This window comes from Electrona antarctica, assembly GCF_951216825.1.
Source record: "Electrona antarctica genome assembly, chromosome: 18".
Classification (NCBI taxonomy): domain Eukaryota; kingdom Metazoa; phylum Chordata; class Actinopteri; order Myctophiformes; family Myctophidae; genus Electrona; species Electrona antarctica.
In genome coordinates, this window is record NC_136799.1 from 23,992,986 (window position 1) to 24,016,985 (window position 24,000).

At 45.6% G+C, this 24,000-nt stretch overlaps 1 protein-coding gene across 5 annotated transcripts in view; it reads right to left on the reverse strand.

Annotated features, from left to right (window-relative positions):
* The window catches only part of tnika (TRAF2 and NCK interacting kinase a), a 112,204-nt gene that overhangs the window by 37,509 nt on the left and 50,695 nt on the right, over positions 1 to 24,000 (reverse strand). For 2 of the 5 annotated variants that reach the window (XM_079528911.1, XM_079528910.1), the window contains exons 3-14: positions 21,333 to 21,389; positions 19,960 to 20,085; positions 15,580 to 15,690; positions 13,184 to 13,274; positions 11,235 to 11,365; positions 11,066 to 11,120; positions 10,506 to 10,584; positions 7,446 to 7,621; positions 5,758 to 5,824; positions 5,381 to 5,579; positions 4,371 to 4,460; positions 653 to 760 (exon numbers count right to left, since the gene is read on the reverse strand). In XM_079528911.1, the coding sequence (XP_079385037.1) occupies positions 653 to 760; positions 4,371 to 4,460; positions 5,381 to 5,579; positions 5,758 to 5,824; positions 7,446 to 7,621; positions 10,506 to 10,584; positions 11,066 to 11,120; positions 11,235 to 11,365; positions 13,184 to 13,274; positions 15,580 to 15,690; positions 19,960 to 20,085; positions 21,333 to 21,389 (1,290 nt within the window). The remainder of the gene's footprint in view (positions 1 to 652; positions 761 to 4,370; positions 4,461 to 5,380; positions 5,580 to 5,757; positions 5,825 to 7,445; positions 7,622 to 10,505; positions 10,585 to 11,065; positions 11,121 to 11,234; positions 11,366 to 13,183; positions 13,275 to 15,579; positions 15,691 to 19,959; positions 20,086 to 21,332; positions 21,390 to 24,000) is intronic. The other 3 variants (XM_079528914.1, XM_079528912.1, XM_079528913.1) reach the window with 2 other exon arrangements.

A 24,000-nucleotide genomic window follows, 5' to 3' on the forward strand; every position in this document is an offset into this window, starting at 1 on the left:
GGCAAAGGAAGCCAAATTCTACAAAAAAAAGAAAAAAGAAAGGAAAGGAAAGAAAAATGATCGAGTAGAGGGGGAAAAGCAGAATAATACACCCAGAGAAAGACTGAAAAAGTGAAATAGAAAGGCAGGTCTGGGGCGATGGAGAGAGATAGACAGAGAAAGAAAGAGAGAGAGACAGAATAGTGACTGGGAGGAAGATTGAGTGTATGAGAGGAAGCCTGCCAGCAAACAGACTGATGTCCTCCTGGCAGCCAGGTGAGGTTCAATGAGAGAGAGAGGGGGGGGGGGGGGGGGGCTGGGGGGGGTGTACTCCCAAACACACACCAGTGTTTGATAGCTGAAAAAAGTGAATGGTCAGAAAGATGACAGGTCAGATACCAGAACACAACCATCTTTGGACAACAGCAACTGAATGCAAGCCAAGTGTCCTGACAACCTGAAGAAATAAGCCTGAAACGGATGTCCCTGACATATTTGAAAGAATAATATTGCACCTTCAACACTGTGCAAATGTAACCAAATGGACCCTGTATAAATTGGAAATGAGGATTTTAATGCATATATGCCCATTACTTGCATGTGTGCGAGTGTGTGTGTGTGTGTGTGTGTGTGTGTGTGTGTGTGTGTGTGTGTGTGTGTGTGTGTATAGTACCTGCTCTCTCTCTGCATGCCTCCTCTCCTCCTCTCTCCTCAGTTGTTCCATCTCCTCATATCGTCTCCTCTCCTGCTGTTTCCTCACCTCACGCTCCCTTTGCTGTTGCTGTTGAGTAGAGGAGAATACACAGAACCAGTCATAATGCCACCCGAATGCAATGAAGTTCAGTTCAGTTCCTCTACTCAGTTCCTCTACTCAGTTCAGAGTAGAGGAGGAATACACAGAACCAGTCATAATGCCACCCGAATGCAATGAAGTTCAGTTCAGTTCCTCTACTCAGTTCAGAGTAGAGGAGGAATACACAGAACCAGTCATAATGCCACCCGAATGCAATGAAGTTCAGTTCAGTTCCTCTACTCAGTTCCTCTACTCAGTTCAGAGTAGAGGAGGAATACACAGAACCAGTCATAATGCCACCCGAATGCAATGAAGTTCAGTTCAGTTCCTCTACTCAGTTCCTCTACTCAGTTCAGAGTAGAGGAGGAATACACAGAACCAGTCATAATTCCACCCGAATGCAATGAAGTTCAGTTCAGTTCCTCTACTCAGTTCAGAGTAGAGGAGGAATACACAGAACCAGTCATAATGCCACCCGAATGCAATGAAGTTCAGTTCAGTTCCTCTACTCAGTTCCTCTACTCAGTTCAGAGTAGAGGAGGAATACACAGAACCAGTCATAATGCCACCCGAATGCAATGAAGTTCAGTTCAGTTCCTCTACTCAGTTCCTCTACTCAGTTCAGAGTAGAGGAGGAATACACAGAACCAGTCATAATGCCACCCGAATGCAATGAACATGATGAACACTATGCAATAAATGCACCTCCCAGCTGCACCTCAGTCAACATTAACACTACAGTCCATGACTTTTCGCTGCTGTCGGGTTGAAACCGTATGTCCAATAACGACCATATCTTATAACTTTTGTGTGCGACACTCTTGTATGATTAGGTAGGGTTGTACGTTTACGGAAGAAAAGCATGAAAAGTTGAAATATGGAGATACAAGGTTTCTGCCTGACAGCAAGGTTTTGCTGTTATGTCCTACCTGGGATTCAAACCCAGACTACCCGCAGGAGAATCTAACCCCCCCCCCCCACACACACACACACGCACGCACGCGCGCACCCCAGAGTTAAGAGGTGACGTTGGCCTATCCCAGTGGTGGTGTTTAGCTGTGCGTTTGGAGGACTTCTCTGGTGGGAACCCAGAGAACGAGCACAGATTATGGGCTAAGGATTTCCTGCTACAGTATAAGCCTGCTCTCTGGAACTAACGGGGGGCACTGGGGAAAGAGTGCGTGTGCGTGCACATGCAGTGGTGGAAAGTAACTAAGTATATGTACTCAAGTACTGTACATAAGTACAATTTTGAGGTATTTGTACTTTACTCGAGTATTTCCAATTTCCATTACTTCTACTCCACTACATCTCAGAGGCAAATATTGTACTGTTACTCCACTACAATTATTTGAAAACTTTATTTACTAGTTACTTTGTAGATTTTATACATTAACCACTTCAGCCCTATATACATTTTGGCCATTTTAAAATAGCCGATCTGCAATTTTACATTTATTTTTACACATTTGAAAACTTGAAATGGGTCATTCTGCACAATGAGTACTTTTACATTTTGATGCCAATACTTACTTGTACTTTTACTCAAGTACATTTAGAATTCCAGACTTATTATACAATATAGAGTATTTCTATATTGCAGTATTGATACTTTTACGGAAGTAAAACATTTGAGTACTTTTTCCACCACTGTGTGTGTGTGTGTGTGTGTGTGTGTGTGTGTGTGTGTGTGTGTGTGTGTGTGTGTGTGTGTGTGTGTGTGTGTGTGCACATGCCTGCCTCTCTGTCTCCCCCCCCCCCCCTCCTCCTCTTGGTGGTATTGTGCCAACATGAACACCTATCAGACCAGTGTCAAATATGCAGCAATATCCTGACTCGTGCCACTTTAACTCTGAGAGACTGTGAAAAATGGACCCACATGGCACCCCGCACCCGTAAGCATTCAAAAAATATACCTTTTATGCTTTCTGCCTACTTAACCACTACTGGGACAGGGGTTTGTGTGACATGGGGACGACAGCTTAACAGCACGACGTTTAGACCCTCAACAGCAAAGTGTTTCACAGTGAAATTAGTGCACTTTTCTTCCGTGATTTTCTGTGACTGACAACTTACATGACTTTATGGGAATTGTCCTGACGTTGTAAACCTCCACCCAGCTGATAATTCCCAGAGGTCAAAATAAACACTAGGAAATGTTCTCGACTGCCACAATTCTGGTTCCTTAATAATTCCCTCTCAACGGTCTGATTCCTTAACGGTTCCCTTTAACAATTCCTATAGGGGGATCCAAATGGACCCTTACAAGTCTGTAACTCTGAGTGTACAAATGGAACCAAATGGACCCGTAAAAGGGTCTATTTTGCTCCATTTGTACACTCTCAGAGTTACAATAATCCTTGAAATTAAAAGGTTTGAGAACCACTGGTATTGACGTGACACCACTGGTAGGCCTATAGTAATTGTAGCGGACGTGAAGTCCACATACAAGCTCTGACAATGTGATAAACCCTTCCAAATGTGATGGAATGGAACTAGGGTTGTCCCGATGTGATGGAATGGAACTAGGGTTGTCCCGATCCGATAACGTGATCGGAAATCAGGGCCGATTATGTAATTTTCAAATCATCAGAATCGGAGGGGGAGCAAAAAACGTGATCGGGACACCCCTAGTATCAATATTCAAAATCAAATGATCGGAATTGGATCGTGAGCAAAAAAAAGAACGTGATCGGGACATCGCTAGATGGAACCAATTCTGGTTCCTCAGTGTTGGATCCGGTTCCGGATTCCAAACCCTAAAATGCTATTTGACTTATATTATATTAAGACTGAAGACTGTTCGACACACATCTGGGTGGAAGGGAAGATACCATCGGACTGGACAAAAGGAGTGATCGTTAAGGTTCCAAAGAAAGGCACACTATCCGACTGTAACAACTGGAGGGGCATCACACTTCTTTCTGTTCCCAGCAAAATATTCTGTAAAATCATCATACACCGTATTACACCAGCAGTTGACAAAGTACTTCGCGATGAACAAGCCGGTTTTAGGAGAGGAAAGGGATGCGTTGACCAGATATTCACTCTCAGGAACATCATTGAGCAGTGCAGTGAATGGCAACGACAGCTATACATAAACTTCATTGACTTTAAGAAGGCTTTTGACAGCATCCATCGCGATAGTCTCTGGAAGATCATGAGAAGCTATGGAATCCCCTCCCACATAGTTAAAATCATCCAACAGTTCTATACTGGCTTTTCTTGCACTGTGGGAACAAGCATCACCAGCTTTGATGTACAATCCGGAGTCCGCCAAGGATGTGTGATGTCAGCATGACTTTTCAATCTTGCAATAGACTGGGTCATGAGGAGAGCCACAGAGGACAAGGCAAGAGGGATACGATGGACCCTGCATTCCACCATTGAAGACCTTGACTTTGCGGATGACCTTGCCCTTATGTCACATACACACACACATCTTCAGGAAAAAACAGACAGACTACAACACTATGGCCAACAAGTCGGACTGATCGTTAACAACAATAAAACCAAAATCATGCCCATCAACACCAGTACACCAACACATATAACAATAGAGGAGCAGGTTTTGGAGAATACAAATCACTTCACATACCTCGGAAGCATCATTCACCATGATGGGGGAGCTAGTAAGGACATTCAAAACTCTCTGTGTACTCTCAACACTACTGTACGGTGCAGAATGCTGGAAAACAACAGAAAACGACATCCATAAACTATCCACTTTCCACACATCATGCCTGCGAAAGATCCTACACATATTCTGGCCCAAGACCATCTCAAACAAAAACCTCCTCAACATCACCCTACAAGACAACATGCACAGTATAGTCAATAAACGCAGGTGGACCTGGATTGGACATGTGCTCAGAATGGACATCAACGCTATACCAAGAGTCGCATTACACTGGACCCCAGAGGGAAAGAGAAAGAAAGGCAGGCCCAAAACGACATGGCGTAGGACGGTCGAGAAAGAGCTCCAGCAACAACATCAGAGCTGGGGGACCATAGAGAAGATGGCGAAAGACAGATGCAAGTGGAGGAACTTTGTTGCTGCCCTATGCGCCAGCCGGCGTAATGGGGATAAGTAAGTAAGTAAGTTCGACACATGATCCTTATGTAGCATACAATTCTCACAGCCAGCAGTAGGTAAACTGTGTCCTGTCGGTGTCTGCCCATAGATCCAAACATGCATTAAGGTTGGCGAACATGCATTAAGGTTGGCGAACATGCATTAAGGTTGGCGAACGTGTATTAAGGTTGGCGAACATGCATTAAGGTTGGCGAACATGCATTAAGGTTGGCGAACGTGTATTAAGGTTGGCAAACATGAGCTGCTGGTTGGCGAACATGCGCTGCTCCCGTGCTTGCGGTTATGTTTAGGGTTAGGGTTAGAGATAGGGTTAGTAATTTCTGAACAATGGGAGGTCGGAATAATGACATGGCACCGTCCTGTCCACCCATGCTAAAATAAGACATGAAGTCTAATAATGGCCAGCCCAATCTTTAGCTATTTATAGTAATACAAATGACGCTATTACAGTACGTGTACACGTGTGTGTGTGTGTGTGTGTGTGTGCGCGTGTGTGCGTGCCCTCCACTCACCTCCTCCAGCCGTCTCCTCTGCTCCTTCTGCTCCTCGATGCGTTTCTGCCTCTCAGCCAGTAGTAGGCGCTTGTGCTCCTCGTTCTGCTGCTGCTCCAGCTGCTGCCGCCGCAGCGCCTCCGACCGCTCCTTATTGGCCAACTGGAGACGCAGGAAGTCCCGCCTCAGGGTGGACTCCCCGGGGATGTTGATGATAGAGCTGAGGATGAGGATGAGAATTAATTTGGAGATAATTGAAGGGGGGAGGGTGTGTGTGTGTGTGTGTGTGTGTGTGTGTGTGTGTGTGTGTGTGTGTGTGTGTGTGTGTGTGTGTGTGTGTGTGTATGCGTGCACACACGCACGCACATGCGTGAGAAGGAAAGAAAGAAACCACATACCTTGGTTCACCCACGTCTCTCTCCTCATCCTCCTCTTCACTGCCACTGTACTCATATTCCGTCTCATCTTGGGGGGGGGGGCAGAAAGACAGAGGTATTCATGTGAAATCAACAGAGCTAATGGTTAACGCATTAAAAGGATACCAGCCGTGCTTCTTAACATTTGGTTCCATCGACACAATCCATCATTGTGTAGATACGGCCTTAATTTTCGGGCCTGCCGGGCACGGCTGCACTAATAACTTTGGGGCAGGCCCGTCTAGAGTTTGAATGGACAGGTATCAGTCAAAAGGGAGACATCGAAGAGGAAGGACAGGTGGGGAAGGATCAATATATGGAATGTCAGAACAGGTCAGCTCCATATATGGAGATCTAAGGGTTTGAGGTCAGCTGTAGAGTTGCTGGCCGTCTACATATATGCAGATCTAGGTGATGATTCAGTCTTCTCCATGTATGGCTATCCAGGGTTTGATGAGGTCAGTGTCATGATCTTCATATATGGAGGCGGCCATATATGGAGCGTGTCACGAGACGTGATGGACTGACGACCATATATGGTGCATGGCGTGACTTGTCACGAGGTCCGACGGACTGACGGCCATATATGGTGCCGTGACGGAGTCACTGACAGGTTTTGCAGATTTTCATAGTAATCTGCGACGATACAAAATCATTTATAACGCCTTTATCAGAGAAATATCATTGTGTGTATTCACTATTGTGAAGGGTGCTAGGGTTGTATTATTGTGGGGTCGTATATGTCCACACTTTGAAGATGATGGATTGCATTGCCAAATGTGGAAAACAACAACAACAAAAAAGCACCCGTGGTATTCTTTAATTTCCGCTTGCACTCATTCAAGGGCTATGTTGAAGTTCTGTATTCACCAAATGCTTTGTGCATTCATAGCCGGCTTGTTCAGATAAGGGTGCTGCAAATTGCATTCACAACGTACTGTAGCAGTGGAGAACATAATTTTCTGTGTCAGAAGTGGGCTCAGTCCAACCACTGTACTGTAGCAGTGGAGAACATAATGTTCTGTGTCAGAAGTGGGCTCAGTCCAACCACTGTACTGTAGCAGTGGAGAACATAATGTTCTGTGTCAGAAGTGGGCTCAGTCCAACGTACTGTAGCAGTGGAGAACATAATGTTCTGTGTCAGAAGTGGGCTCAGTCCAACCACTGTACTGTAGCAGTGGAGAACATAATTTTCTGTGTCAGAAGTGGGTTCAGTCCAACCACTGTCAACCACCACCAGCTACATTTCACATTCCTGCCATGTGAATGTGACAAAGTGACAGATACACACAAAGCTTCTGTCCCTGCAGAAAACATTTCTATACTTCATCATGAAGATGTCGGACCCAATGCCTCACAGTATGCCACTTCGGCGGACTTAATAAATGTGGTTTGGTTCTGCTTGTGCTTGTGCGCTTGTGCGTGCGCTTGTGCGCTTGTGCGTGCATGCTAATTTGACTCGGAGTGTGAAAACGGATTTAACGGTGTAGCTCTACCTAACGCACCAGCACCATACTTAATGTTCTTTTAACGCCGAACAGTGGCTCCATTTAGCTCCATTCATACACTCTTCGGAGGTAACATAACAATGGGATTTCACAGTGTATGTGTGCGCGTGTGTTTACTCCAAATCCACATGTGCCAGCATGCTTGGCATGCAGCGTACGTACCTCTCTCTCCTCTCTTCTTCTTGGTGCGGTCGATGTGGTCTTTGAGCTGGATGCGCACCTGCCTCTCGTTGGGCAGGTCTCTGATGAACGGGTGTTTGAGGAGCTGCTCCGTGCTGGGCCTCTGACTGTGGCTCTTCACCAGACAGCTCTCTATGAACGACTGGAACTTCTTGGACCTGGACGCGCATGCGCACACACACACACACACACACACACACACACACACACAAACACACACACACACACACACACACGCACACGTGCATACGCACACACACACACCTTAAGTACCAACTTTGTCTCTTCACAAGGTCGATTAAACGCACACCGCGAGAAGACACGTCGCACATTTTCATGTACAATGAATGAGCTGACACTTAATGCCTAATCTCATGTACTGTACATACCTGCTGCTATGTGGACCTACCAAAGTGCTACCACCTTTGTGTTTAACCTTATGTGTGGTCAAACCTCATGTACATACTGTACCATCCGGATTATGCTATGTGTACATATGTACATATCTTTGATCTTTGCCTATCCTCGACATGTTTCCCGTGGCCGTTTGATGTACTTTTCTCCATGCTCTCCCTGTCTCCCTTTGTCTTTTCTTTTGTCTTTCTGAAAACAACAAAAACTATGGAGCACGCACCTAAAAACACATTTTCCCCACTTCTTTACAGCTGTAAAGCTGTGATGTGACAATAAAGTTCTGATTGCTGCTAGATGACAGTCGTGGAAATTGGCGGTCTGAAGCACTATGTGTTGTGAAGGCTTTCATCCTTGTAAACAGTAATTTACAAGGGAACATTGAGAGCTGTCTGACAGCTTTGTGCAAAACAACGAGATGTGTTTAGGCATGCGAAACCATTGAGATCTGTCCACCACACTTAGCCTGCAACCTCACAATTATTTTATCCTTACATTTTATCCCACGATTTTTTCAATCGTCTATCAGCCCTGCTGATAGACTATGGTGCGGCAGTGGCTCAGGAGGTGGTGCGGCTGTGTGGGAGTCCAGAAGGATCCTGGTTCCATACTTCTGGATGCATGTCAACGTGTCCTAGAGCAAGACACTGAACTATACTGCAGGTGCTCCTGATGAACAGGTGGTTGGCGTGTGAGTGTGTAACGTGCAAGGTGGTGTAACACTGTTTTGCCACTGCGGTGTGTGTGACTGGGGTAATGTGAAGTACATTGTAAAACACATTTGAGTTGTCGGAATGACTAGAAAATGTGCAATATAAGTGCATTCAGGAATATCAATAACAATCTGGTCTGGTCTAGACTTTTACTTTTTGTTTCTGTGTCAGGCCAAAATCAGACAGTATACAGCTGACACACTGACTTTTTCACACAGACTACAAAGCGCAGCAGCTTGCAGTGGCCTTTTTTACTTTTACTACTTTCAGTTAAATTTCTTTTTTCAAATTTAGGGCACATATAGTGCAAAAATTTATTTATATAACAATTCTACATGCAATCTAGCATCCCTATCCTGGGCATATCATATTCATAATAGTCGAACACTCAGTGTGAAAAGGTGAACATTCACCAAAAATAGCAGCTCCTCTAAATTTGGTTTGGTGTAGAGGCAAAAAAAGACAGGGACCAAGAATAGACCACTGGAGTTAGCCAGTCTTAAACCCTCCATTCTTAGTAACCAGTAAGACGCCTCAGGTCAAGCACGCATCCGCCTGGGTGACAGGGCGAGCGCTGGCGCTTTTGCATGGGGGGGTCAGATCAACATATAGAATTAATTCTGTACTGGCCATATATGGAGCGTGTCTTGAGTCTACAGGGTGTGATGATGTCAGATCAGCATATGGAATGTCAGAACAGGTCAGCTCCATATATGGAGATCTAAGGGTGGCAGCGGGGGCAGTATCTTGAGTGTACAGAGTTTGATGAGGGCCCAGGTAGGTGCAGGTCTTAATTTTCGGGCCTGTTGGGAACTCTAGTTTTCGCCGGCTGCCAGGCGCAGCTGCACTAATAACTTTGGGGCAGGCCCGTCTAGAGTTTGAAATGTGAATGGACAGGTATCAGTCAAAAGGGAGACATCGAAGAGGAAGGATGGATGGGGAAGGATCAACATATGGAATGTCAGAACAGGTTCTGACACATATCCATATATGGAGATCTAAGGGTTTGAGGTCAGATGTAGAGTTGCTGGCCAATATTGATGACAATTCAGGGATCTCCATACAGTATATGGAGATACTGTAATTGCGACAGCAGGTCGCATTTACTATGACATCAGGGATGTCACGTGATGTCACACACCTGAGCACCATATATGGGGGCTCTCCCATCTATGGGGATTTTGAGTGACTGACTGACGGACAAAACTATACGATTTTTTCCAGAGCGACTTACTGAAAGCAAGGACAAAATGAGGCAATACATCCAAATGCATAGAAGTAGTCATCTAGGATCCTTGGTAAACCAAGAACCTATCATAAGGTTATCAGTGAGGTGTCAAGTGGTCCAGAGTCAGACCACCACACTCACCATTTCTATCATCAGGTTATCAGTGAGGTGTTCAAGTGGTCCAGACCACCACACTCACCATTTCTTCAGGTTATCAGTGAGGTGTTCAAGTGGTCCAGACCACCACACTCACCATTTCTTCAGGTTATCAGTGAGGTGTTCAAGTGGTCCAGACCACCACACTCACCATTTCTTCAGGTTATCAGTGAGGTGTTCAAGTGGTCCAGAGTCAGACCACCACACTCACCTATCATCAGGTTATCAGTGAGGTGTTCAAGTGGTCCAGACCAGGTTATCAGTGAAGTGTTCAAGTGGTCCAGACCAGGTTATCAGTGAGGTGTTCAAGTGGTCCAGACCAGGTTATCAGTGAGGTGTTCAAGTGGTCCAGACCAGGTTATCAGTGAGGTGTTCAAGTGGTCCAGACCAGGTTATCAGTGAGGTGTTCAAGTGGTCCAGACCAGGTTATCAGTGAGGTGTTCAAGTGGTCCAGAGTCAGACCACCACACTCACCATTTCTTCAGGTTATCATTGAGGTGTTCAAGTGGTCCAGAGTCAGACAACCACACTCACCATTTCTTCGACTTGAGCCTAGGGGCGGGGTTCCGTGGAATGAGAAAGAGGGCTCTCATTGGGTGCATGTCACACAGTGCTGGAGAGACAAGACAGACAGACGGACACCAGAACCAATCAGAGGTGAGCTAAGAAAATGCACTCTCGACAAATTCCATGTATTTACCATAATTATCATGGCGCATAGTCAAAGTCCAGCCTGAGTTAAGCTTCCATGATCAATACATAATGTCAATGCCAATAACACTGTTAGTTTAACACACACACACACACACACACACACACACACACACACACACACACACACACACACACACACACACACACACACACACACACACACACACACACACACACACACACACACACACACACACACACACACACACACACACACACACACACACACACACGATTTACAAGAGTGACTCCAGTTCTATCCTAAACCAGTGGACGGGGAAAAAGAGTAAATAAATAATCAGTAAATGTTGCCCATTCGCCAGTCTATTTACAAGAGTATATTTAACACTCAGTTGAAAGCAAATACTGTGTGTACTCACGTGGAGCGCCTTCAGCCATCTCTATGGCTGTAATCCCCAATGACCACAAATCACTCTGCAATGATGGAGAGAGACACACTGTGTTAATGGTGAGAGACAGATACAGAGCAACAACAAATACATAGAAGGGAAAGTAAGTAAGACAAGAGGCTGTTAATGAAATGCACACCTTGAAGTCGTAGGTGGCATCAGGGTTCTCATCACAGGCGATGACCTCTGGAGCCATCCAATATGGCGTCCCGATGAATGTGTTCCTCCTTCCCACCGTTCTGTCCAACTGGGCCGACACACCAAAGTCCACTACACACACACACACACACACACACACATACACACACACACAATAGATAGGTGACCAACACGCCAGAACAGCACCGTCTGTCTCACAGGTGTTCAAATGGGTTAACATCTGGTCACAGCGAAGGCCATAGTATTATGATTCTCATCGTTTTTATACAGTACTCATCAAACTACTCAGTGAGCCCTCGTGCCCTGTACATGGGGAAGAGACCACTCCCATCAGTAGTCCAGGCCAGGGGTTCTCAACGTTTTTGGCCGGGGACCCCCGGAAATGCTTTGGCAATGTCTCGGGACCCCCGCCCCGCCCCCTCCCGACCCCCAATATAAATTGACTGCTACAATAACCTTAAACCATTTTGGGCGGGAACCTCTTTTGGTGTTTTAAGCATTGTTATAATTTAGCTATTGAAAAATAGCAGATCTACAAGCTCGTAGCGCGCCACCGAGTGGCGCGCTACGAGCTTGTAGGTCTGCTATTTTAGAAAAATCGTGAAAATAAAATTTTAAAAATGTTTAAATAATTTGGGGACCCCCTAAAATAATTTGGCGACCCCCCGAGGGGTCGCGACCCACGGGTTGAGAACCCCTGGTCCAGGCCATTATAGGATAAAGGTGACCACTCAGTTTATGTGTATGTGTACAGTATGTGTATATATAGTCAGTTAATTGCATGAGAGGACATACTGTACAGACATACTGTATATAAAAAACATTAACCAATTTGCTCCAGTGAAGTGTATGTGGGTGTATTGCTGCATCGCACTGGGTTTTACCGACTTTCACAATGGGCCATAAACAAAAACGAACTATAAAGCCTGCCATAACTTTCCTGATTTACAAACAAGCAGCTACATTATACATAATCCCACCCTACTGGGCTTAATAGAGTGGTGCGTGCGTGCGTGCGTGCGTGCGTGCGTGCGTGCGTGCGTGTGTGCGTGCGTGTGTAAAGATGAGTAGGCTGCTTTTCTAAAGAGTAATTACACACACACGCGCGCTCCCACAGAAACTTCACACCTCCTACTAGCCTCCTTAATCCTAAAGCTGGATTTACTAAACTGGACTTAGTTGTACGCCGGTACCGCCACGCACCGAAAATAGCCGATCTACAAGCTTGAGCGTCGCACCGTGAGAGCGTCGTGAGCTTGTAGATCTATTGTTTCCGGTGTGCGTCGCGACACTGTACACAACGACGCACTGTACAGTATATGTGCAACCCTTAATGCGTCTTTGACGAGGCAGAGTGGGGGGGGGTCTTTGACGAGGCAGAGTGGGGGGGGGTCTTTGACGAGGCAGAGTGGGGGGGGTCTTTGACGAGGCAGTGGGGGGGGGGTCTTTGACGAGGCAGAGTGGGGGGGGGTCTTTGACGAGGCAGTGGGGGGGGTCTTTGACGAGGCAGTGGGGGGGGGGTCTTTGACGAGGCAGAGTGGGGGGGGGGGTCTTTGACGAGGCAGAGTGGGGGGGTCCCCACGTGATTTTGAGGGGGTCCCCACTCCCCAGATGACAGTGAAGTGACAATTTAAGAACTTTTAAGACCTTTTTAATATCATCATATCATATCATATCATCATCAAAATACCATTGCCGCATCAAAAGTAAACAACAAACTATACAATAAAAACAGGTCAAACATTGGCCAAATTGACAAATAAGATAAGAAGGAGGCAAAAATTGTCGATCTACAAGGTCAGCTTGCCATTTATCTGTGGAACTGAGTCAATCTAAATATAATGCCTCAACTCTTACAATTACATGTGCTTGTCGGAGTGGGGAGGGGGGATTATGTAGGATTATTTTGGGGGGGAACACTGCACTGACCTAGCTTGACTTCCGCGTTCTCCGTCAGCAGTACGTTCTGGCCCTTGATGTCTCGGTGGATGACCTTGTGCTGGTGCAGATGGGTCAGACCCTGCAGAGAGACGGACACAAGCTGAGTGACCACTGGTGGAAAAAGTAAATGTATCAATACTGCAATGTAGAAATACTCCATTACAAGTAAAAGTCCAGAATTTAAAATGTGCTTGAGTAAGTATTACTTGAGTATAAGTATTGGCATCGGAATGTACTTAAAAGTACCAAAAGTAGAAAGTACTCACTATGCAGAATGTCTCATTTCAAAAAACTTTTAAGAATAGCAGGGCTGCCTGAAGTGGGTAATGTATGTTTTGTAATCAAAATCAAAATCTACAAAGTAACTGTAACTAAACATTTTCAAATAAATGTAGTGGATGGAGTAAATCAGAGATACTACAGTAGGTAGGTGGAAATTGGAAATACTCAGGTAAAGTTAAAAAATACCTCAAAATTGTACTTAAGTACAGTACTTAAGTAAATGTACTTAAGTTACTTTCCACCACTGTGAGTGACATCCCGTGGAGCGGAACATTGGGTCAAGTCCTGTTTACGAATTTGTGACGACATCGTCGCTGTTGGGTGGAAACCTCGTAATGTCAATATTTTTCCCTGAATGAATGCCTTGGTCATCCGACAGAGTCACAAATGCATCAAAAGTAGCAGATCTGAAGCTCTAAATGAAGCTCTGAAGCTCTAAATGAATGACACGCACAAAATAAGGACGCTAGTTGAAAGCATTTAACTGTTAATTGTATGCTTTGTCACGGGGCCCTTTCATTCCACCAAAACATATGTTGTACCGCGTGGTGCATGAACTTGTTCATATGTAGGAGCATCATTCATTCTTTGATTCTGTGTTCCCTCTACATTGTGAAAACTGGCCTGTCTTCTATTCCGTACATGCCTGCAGTCACTGCAGTGAAGTCAAGCCAATTGCACTTAGACAAAAGATGGATAGAAATAATGAGAGATAAACCTGATAAATAAGAGACGGAAGACAGGAGGAGAGTAAAAAAAACAACAGGCAAAACAAGAAAGACAGAGATAAAAAAGTAAAGAGGAAACAAGACACAAAAGACAGAAGAAAGACGAGAGACAGAGAGTAAACAAAGAACACACACACACACACACACACACACACACACACACACACACACACACACACACACACACGGACAGAGGACAAGTATAGAATTAGAGGCCAAGATGAGAGAACAGAGAAGAGAGATGAGGGGCTGAGAGAGGAAAAATAACAGAACAAGACAGGAAATCATTTTGGCTTCAGTTCAGAGCAGCACCGCGTGTAATTGACAAGATGTAGCGATAAGGCTTTCTGTTTGGATCTGTAGACCTGAGCACAGAAAAGTCACACAATGGAAACTAGGAGAGACGTGATGTGGCGGAATGGAACTGAACGGAACTGATTACCATTCATGGTTATTCTATTACATTGCCACAAACACATTTTGTCAGATCACGGTCAAACAACAAGTGCGCGTGCGTGCGTGCGTTTGTGTGTGTGTTCAGATCGACAAGCTTGAACCGCACGTTTAGCTCAGCGTTTCGTGCTTGCAGATCTGCTACTTTTGATGCTTTTGTGTCCCTGATGAAGTAGAAAAACACTGGAAGTTTAAATATGGAGATAAGAAGTTTCTAGCCAACAGTGACGATATGAATACTGGCTAGAGGCTATATGGGTACAATATATTATACATAGCCCTCGGTGACACATGAAAATGAGGATAATTTCATATATACCACATAATCACATATACCCATAATCTTATTTAGGCACAAAGACCTTAACAACATAGCATTTAATCAGCGCCAAAGTTCACGTGGTAAATGAATACTTTTACTGTGTGGGTTGATGTCCTGGAGATAAAGAACCTTATAATCACTTGAACCCCAGCATGCCTATTCTGGGTGGATACATTGACCCTAAAACAGCCGATATATGTATACAGTAAGCTCACAACAATGAGTGGTTAACCCATTTAGACCTTATAGCTTTTAACCACTTTAACCATTATTTTAAACTTTAGCTGTTGAAAAATAGCAGATCTACAAGCTCATAGCGCGGCACTCGGTACTACTTGAATGTACCTATTCTTTCACAGCAAACATTTTTAACTCATATTTTTGCTTCTGGGGGTTCCCTAGATGAACAACATATTTTCAGATGGGGGTCTGCGGCCAAATACATATGATTCTGGGGCTCCTTGACATGAAATAGTTTGAGCACCACTGATAAAGAAACATAGGTTTTTCAGAAAAACTGTCATGATTTATAAGACATTTGTAGAATCTGCTCTGAGAAACAGTGTTTCAGTGAGTGTGTGAGGTGAAGGTCACGTTACCCTGAGGATCTCCCTGCAGATGTAGGCCGTCCACTCCTCCTTCAGAGAGTTCCCTTTGGTGTTCTTAATCAGGTCTGTCACCGAGCCAGCACCGCAGAACTCCATCACCAGCTACACACACACACACACACACACACACACACACACACACACACACACACACACACACACACACACACACACACACACACACACACACACACACACACACACACACACACACACACACACACACACACACACACACACACACACACACACACACACACACACACACACACACACACACACACACACACAAAAGTTTAGGACGGAAATGAAATATAAATGGCATTTTTACAACAACAGCTATTGTGTCGCACACAATAGCCGATCTACAAGGATCTACAAGGTCACAACAATGTGTCGTACTGCAATGCCTTTTGAGCTTGTAGATCATTTAATTTTGGTGCGTGAAACCAAACTATATTAAACCTAACGGCTAAATCTAACCTTTAAATGTCTAATCTTAACCCAGACTCGAACCTGAATGTTTCCTTAATTGACTCTATAAATATCTTTCAACGATAAAATAACCATTTCTAAGGCGTGAGGACCATGAAAATTGTCCAACAATCCATTTCTCAAACTCTACTATTCTTGCCGCAACATTTGGCTCTCACAAGTGTAATAATATGCACGCTCACAGACGGTTTCATCAGACAGAAACGGCTGGGAACCCCTGTCAAAGACATACCAGTCCAGACAGTTTTTTTTGCTTTCTGTCTCTTTTGCCCTCTCCAGCATGCACGCGCACACGCACACGCACACGCACACGCACACGCACAGTCACAGTCACACACACAGTCACACACACACGGCTACAATGTCAAAGCAGCCGACTGCCAAGCCCATCTCTTGACCCAAACTCAATCTGTCCTCCCCCTCTCTCCCCTCTCTCCCTAGCCACCTCTTCTCCCTCTTCCTCACCCTCACCCTCTCCTCTTCTCCCTCTTCCTCTTCCTCACCCTCTCCCTCTCCCTGGCTGTCATTCTGCCGTGGTGCCGCGTCCAAAATATCCTCCCTGTGGATTCTGTAGCCAAGAGTGCATTTGGCTCCGCACTGGAGCAGGTTCATCCACCAGGACAGTACACTGGAAAACCCTAAATGTTGATTTAACTCTGGGAGTGTAGAAATGTTGGTTACATTTCTACACTCCCAGAGTTTCTACAATCTCAATTAACACGAGGACTGTGTACATACGTACATGTGCATACATGTGAGGGAGACGGCCATATGCACATTGCATGTGTATATGGCCGTCTCCCTCATATATACCCATATACATGCATACATGTGCGCAGCACACAGACACATAAAATGCATGCGCATCTGGCTTACTCACGGGCAAACAAATGCCAGCATAAAATAAATACATAAAAATGGTGACATTCACAGACGCATGTGCACACCTGCATGCGTAAATACACCATATGCTCATCTGGCTGTCTCTCAAACACGCACACATGCGCGCGCGCGCACGCACATGCGTGGGCGTGTACCCAATGTCATGTGATGAATATTGTTGCTGTCGGGGTGGAAACCTCATATGTCCAAAACTGCAACATTTATGGATTCAAATTCAGAAGTATCAAAACTAGCCGATCTACAAGCTCAAAACGTGTGCTTGTTCTCTACAGTTGTGCGACAATGTAGTAATATGTAGGACAGGGTGACGTTTACTGCCCAGGGCGGAAATTCCGTCTTTATTTATTTTATTTTTTTAATATATATTTTTGGGCTTTTTGCGGTAAAGGTCATCGGGATTGGGAGTTGAACCCGCGACACGCCGTCAGGCTGGCTTAGCAGCCTAGGTGCCTAGGAGCGACATCAGTCTGAGTGTGTCTGGTGCAACTTTCAAAATCCAGTGTTCCCTCTCCATTTTAGTGGACGGGAGGACTCTTCATGTGACCACGGCGCTCTGACTACCCGTTCAAAACATGTCACATAAATAAAGGTAGTCGGCCAATCACGGTCCCGTCGCTAGTCACAGTAGAAGAATTCATGCCTCGGGTGGTTGGCGATCCTCCCGCAAATGTTTTGGTTAGATGCTATGCTATCTGCACAACAAGATGGAGTAACTGTGTCACCTTGAAAAGGGCTCTGAAGCTGCAAATAGCATGGGCACACCAATTTACTGGTTCCAACTGACGCTGGGCAGTTATAATTTATGTGGAGATAATATAAGAGGTTTCTGCCTGACAGCAACGACATTATGGTGTCAGAACAGCATGCGCTCTCTCAGATCAACTGAACACATGAAGCCTAAGCATCAGCTTCCCAGGTCCACACTCTGATCCTTCCTTCCCAGGTCCACACTCTGATCCTTCCTTCCCAGGTCCACACTCTGATCCTTCCTTCCCAGGTCCACACTCTGATCCTTCCTTTTATTCCCAGGTCCACACTCTGATCCTTCCTTTTATTCCCAGGTCCACACTCTGATCCTTCCTTCCCAGGTCCACACTCTGATCCTTCCTTCCCAGGTCCACACTCTGATCCTTCCTTTTATTCCCAGGTCCACACTCTGATCCTTCCTTCCCAGGTCCACACTCTGATCCTTCCTTTTATTCCCAGGTCCACACTCTGATCCTTCCTTTTATTCCCAGGTCCACACTCTGATCCTTCCTTTTATTCCCAGGTCCACACTCTGATCCTTCCTTTTATTCCCAGGTCCACACTCTGATCCTTCCTTTTATTCCCAGGTCCACACTCTGATCCTTCCTTTTATTCCCAGGTCCACACTCTGATCCTTCCCAGGTCCACACTCTTATCCTTCCCAGGTCCACACTCTGATCCTTCCTTTTATTCCCAGGTCCACACTCTGATCCTTCCCAGGTCCACACTCTGATCCTTCCTTTTATTCCCAGGTCCACACTCTGATCCTTCCTTTTATTCCCAGGTCCACACTCTGATCCTTCCTTTTATTCCCAGGTCCACACTCTGATCCTTCCTTCCCAGGTCCACACTCTGATCCTTCCTGTTATTCCCAGGTCCACACTCTGATCCTTCCTTCCCAGGTCCACACTCTGATCCTTCCTTCCCAGGTCCACACTCTGATCCTTCCTTTTATTCCCAGGTCCACACTCTGATCCTTCCTTTTATTCCCAGGTCCACACTCTGATCCTTCCTTCCCAGGTCCACACTCTGATCCTTCCTTCCCAGGTCCACACTCTGATCCTTCCTTTTATTCCCAGGTCCACACTCTGATCCTTCCTTCCCAGGTCCACACTCTGATCCTTCCTTTTATTCCCAGGTCCACACTCTGATCCTTCCTTTTATTCCCAGGTCCACACTCTGATCCTTCCTTTTATTCCCAGGTCCACACTCTGATCCTTCCTTCCCAGGTCCACACTCTGATCCTTCTTCCCAGGTCCACACTCTGATCCTTCTTCCCAGGTCCACACTCTGATCCTTCCTTCCCAGGTCCACACTCTGATCCTTCTTCCCAGGTCCACACTCTGATCCTTCCTTCCCAGGTCCACACTCTGATCCTTCCTTCCCAGGTCCACACTCTGATCCTTCTTCCCAGGTCCACACTCTGATCCTTCCTTCCCAGGTCCACACTCTGATCCTTCTTCCCAGGTCCACACTCTGATCCTTCCTTCCCAGGTCCACACTCTGATCCTTCCTTTTATTTCATGTCCTCTAGTGTCTTTTCCCATCCACACATCATGCTGAATGCACTGCATGTGGAACTGCACAATCATGCATGTACTGCATCACACATGCTGGCACACACACAGTAGCAGCTCTATGCATCAGTGCACCACACACTCAATTCACTCTATTGCTTTCTGGCGCGCGTGCACACGCACGCACACGCACACAGAGTATGGCCATGCATACAAAAGGACACTTCCCAGTTCTTGTTTAGGATCCGGAACCGGCGGGACCAAAGGAACCGGATCCGATTGAGGAATCTGTTTGGAACGCTTGGGACCGTTTCCAGAACCGGTTTGATCACACTGTCAGAGCTGGCAGGTGGACTTCACGTCTGCTATACAAGTACAATACTAGTGTCAGTGTGGTTCTCATACTACACCACCACAACTCAAACTCACTTAATGGGTACAAAGGGAACCAAATGGTTTGTATAAGGGTCCATTTGGAACCCCCTAGGAATCGTTAAGAAGGGAACTGTTAAAGAATCGGACCGTTCAGAGGGAATCGATAAGGAGCCAGAATCGTTAAATCCTTTATCCTAAAATGATCCCAACCCTACTCTTGTTCAACTGTCTCGTCACGTCCATGATTTCGTTAGTTTCTTCTCAACTCATCTCATGCAGATACACATTATAAGCACGCACGCACGCACGCACGCACGCACACAAAGTATCTTACCCATAACTGGTCGTCGATGCCTGGTGGGTTCTTCTTTATGAAGGCTCCGTAGTAGGTGGCTATGTTCCTGTGGTGACTGTACTTCTTCAACATGTTGATCTCAGCTTTAATCTCCTCCTCCTCATCCTGACACCACACACACACACACACACACACACACACACACACACACACACACACACACACACACACACACACACACACACACACACACACACACACACACACACACACACACACACACACACACACACACACACACACACACACACACACAGTGACAAAACAAAATGAACTGACTCATGGGTGGATATTGGAACAAATCTGTCGGAATATTAAAAAGATTGCTGTTGCAAATTGCACAGATTCATTCAAAATGATACACAACAACAAAAGATGTCGTGGTTGTTTTCTGTTGAGCCATTTATTGGCACTAAAGTAAGAAACAGTTATTGGGTGTTTTGGTACCATTTCATTATTTAGCATTTTAATTTATCCCTCGATATCCACAACATTAGACTATTTGATTTGATTACTTATCATTTAGTGTTAATTGGCCAAGATGCCAGATACAATTGTTTATTCTGGTAGCAGCGACAGTAGTTTAATTAGCTAGGTCATTTTAGCCTCATTTGTTCTGTCATTCATTGATTAATACAACTATTCATTCTGTCAAAGATGTTTACAATTTCCTAAATGAACATGTTTGTTTATTACTACAGTCTTCCCATGTTCCACTCACACTGTGTTTGTTTGTTTATTCATGAATTACATATCTCATTTCCACATTCATTCATCCCATTCATTGCTGCATTCACTCACTCAATCATCCATTCCTCTCCATTGTATTCATCCACACCTTTAAATGTCCCATCACTTCATCAATCCATCCACTTCATCAATCCATTCAGTATCATGAATCCCTCTTTGTCTTCCTGTGTAGCTTCACTATTTGGAGGGTGGCTCAGTGTGGTTCTGTTAGTTAGAGGATCTAAATATAGCAGAGAGAATCTCTCCTGTCTGTTTTTACAGACAAGCCTTGGGACCTCCCTATAGCTGCCGTCCCAGACCTATACCTCCAGCTAATACAACCATGGCAATGGGCCTGTCCCCATTTCCTCCCTGCTATCATCATTCTGTATGCATGCACGCACAATCGCACATAGACACATACTGTAGACACGCGCCTACTGACTCATCGCTCATAATTAGATGACATGGACTGCCGCGGTTATAATCACTTGAGATGATTCGTTCCGAGTGTGTGTGTGTGTGTGTGTGTGTGTGCATTCTCGTGTGTGTGTGTGTGTGTGTGTGTGTGTGTGTGTGTGCGTGCGTGCGTGTGTGTGCACGAGCGTGCGGATGCTTCTTACCCCAGTGACATCCATGACCTTGATGGCTGCCAGCTGCCCTGTTTTAACATGGCGACCCTGGAAAAAGAGAGAGAGAGAGAGAGAAAGAGAGAGAGAGAGAGAGAGAGAGAGAGAGAGATAGAGAGAGAGAGAAACAAAAGTGACAAACGTTTAGTTTTCTGCTTTCATGAAGCATATTTTTCCATATTTAATCCAAAATACCCAGGTGTGAGTGTACGCCTGAGGGAGCGAGAAGCCGGGAAGCCTAGGGAGCTAGGAGTCTTGTTAGGGGCCTTGGAGAAGGCCCAAGTCGTTGGTTGGGAATGGAGCATCTGTTTCTGTGATTGGCTAATGGTGCTAACAGGGCTAGCGGTGGCTGAACCACTCAAGGCTATTACGTCCACCTGTGTGGTGGACTCAGCTGATTAGCCTGGTACAGTCTGAGCAAAATAACAGCTTTAGCAGCAGGCCAAACAAATAAATGCACACAAACACATACCCAAAAGCTGCCAAACAACACAAACACACAGTATATAGGCATGGCTAACACATGGTTGCACACACATGGCATGGGAAAAGGGCATATGTCTCGCACGCACGCGCACGCACGCACACACTTCAAGCAGGCAGGCACCAAACAAGGGCAGGACTGTTTTCCTAGTGGAGTCGTTGTTAACCAGATGGCATTAGGAGTCTCTGCCTGCAGTCCCTCCAGAGGGCTTTAAGCCTGATTTTATACTTAGTCATGCGCCGGTGTCGCACACCAAAGACAGCAGATCTACAAGCTTGCAACGTGTCACACTGCGGTGCATTGTGAGCTTGTACTGTATATCGGCTATTTTCGGCACGCGACAAAGTACCGTATACATTAATGAGGCAATAGTCTGAGGCCCGTTCTCATAATGAGAGTGGAGCCATCGCAGAGAGCACACACTCAGAGGCAACATTCCAACATAAACTTTTCCTTGTAGATATGACGCTAGAGCTAATCTGAGCAATGTCCTTGCACAACCCTATTTAATGCTTAATTCTAACTTTACCATACAACGGACTGGAGACGTGTGTCGAAAATAGCAGATCTTCAATCTCACAATGTATCACGATTCAGCACTCTTTGTGAGCTTGTAGATACCCTTTTTCCTTCGCATTACTCCATCGAAGTGTTGATCATGCAGGCTTTACACAAGTGAGCAACTACAGGTGTTCAGAGGTTCGCTCAAGGACACAGTGAGTGGATAGTTGCTCTCTGAACTGTAACAGTCTCACATTGTTATTTTAATTTTAATCTTGTAAGTGTCACACTTTGAAAATGATCCGTTATCCCTTCACGGAGGTCATGTCATTCAGTGAGAGTCTCCAACACTAGTGTAACAATGCGTTGTCATTATGGGGGGGGGGGGGGGGGATTACGAGTTTAAATTACTTCAGGTTCTCATTAATCTTCTCTCCCAGGGACAGAATCACTTTTTAAAACTCCTTCCTGTTCCAAAACAGTTCGTAACTCAGGCTTTTTAAACACGATGAATCATTGTATCGTGATCCAATATCCCACAATGCTAACTAAGCAGCCGTGCATGGTGACACACACACACGCACGCACGCACGCACGCACGCACGCACGCACACACAAATCAGCCAGACTGAAAGAGCTGGAAAGACTGAGAAGGGATTTCTCATTAAGATCAGACTGCCCCAATTCCAGCAGCACAAGGACTCGCTTTGTTACACAGCAACAAAGACGTTTCAGCCGGAGAACACTACCACTTATGGACATGAAATTCTGCTCACACACACAGTCACACACACACACACACACACACACACACACACACACACACACAGTCACACACACACAACTGACCACAGCCACTTATGGCCCTCAAAGACTGTCTCACACAAAGACACGCGCACTGACACAATGCATGCACACACACGCACAGACAAAATGCGGGTGCACGCACACACACGCACACCAAATGCGGGTGCACGTACACACACACACATGACCACAGCCATAAGACTGACCGTTCACTTGTGGACCTTTAACAGTTTTCACACAAAGGCAGACATACATACACACTAACTGCCGTCTGCTTTTTCCTTCTCACCTCTCATGCCCAGTACAATGATTTACACACACACACACACACACACACACACACACACACACACACACACACACACACACACACACACACACACACACACACACACACACACACACACACACACACACACACACACACACACACACACACACACACACACACACACACACACACACACACACACAGCGAGCCAGAGAGAGCGAGAGAGAGAAATGAATGTGTCAAAATTACATTGGACATGGAGATTATCAGACCTGGATAGAGATTCATTTCTCTGGGCCACCGGACTCCCTTATCAATCTCTCATCCTTAATCTTTCTCTCCCCCTCTCTCCCTCTCTCCCTCTCTCTCTCTGAGGGGTAATAACATCTGTCCTTGTTTAATGACAAAGTATGAAAGGAGTGAGGGAAGGCATTAGCCGTGTCGGCTCGTCTATACACCGTACAATCCAGAGTGTTCATTTAACTCAGAGATTGTGAAAAATGGACCCTTCACCGATTCATTTTCTACACTCTGAATTAAACCAACGCTACAGATTTTTCTGTCTAACTCCAGAAGAGCTTCCCTAGCCTGCTCATCCC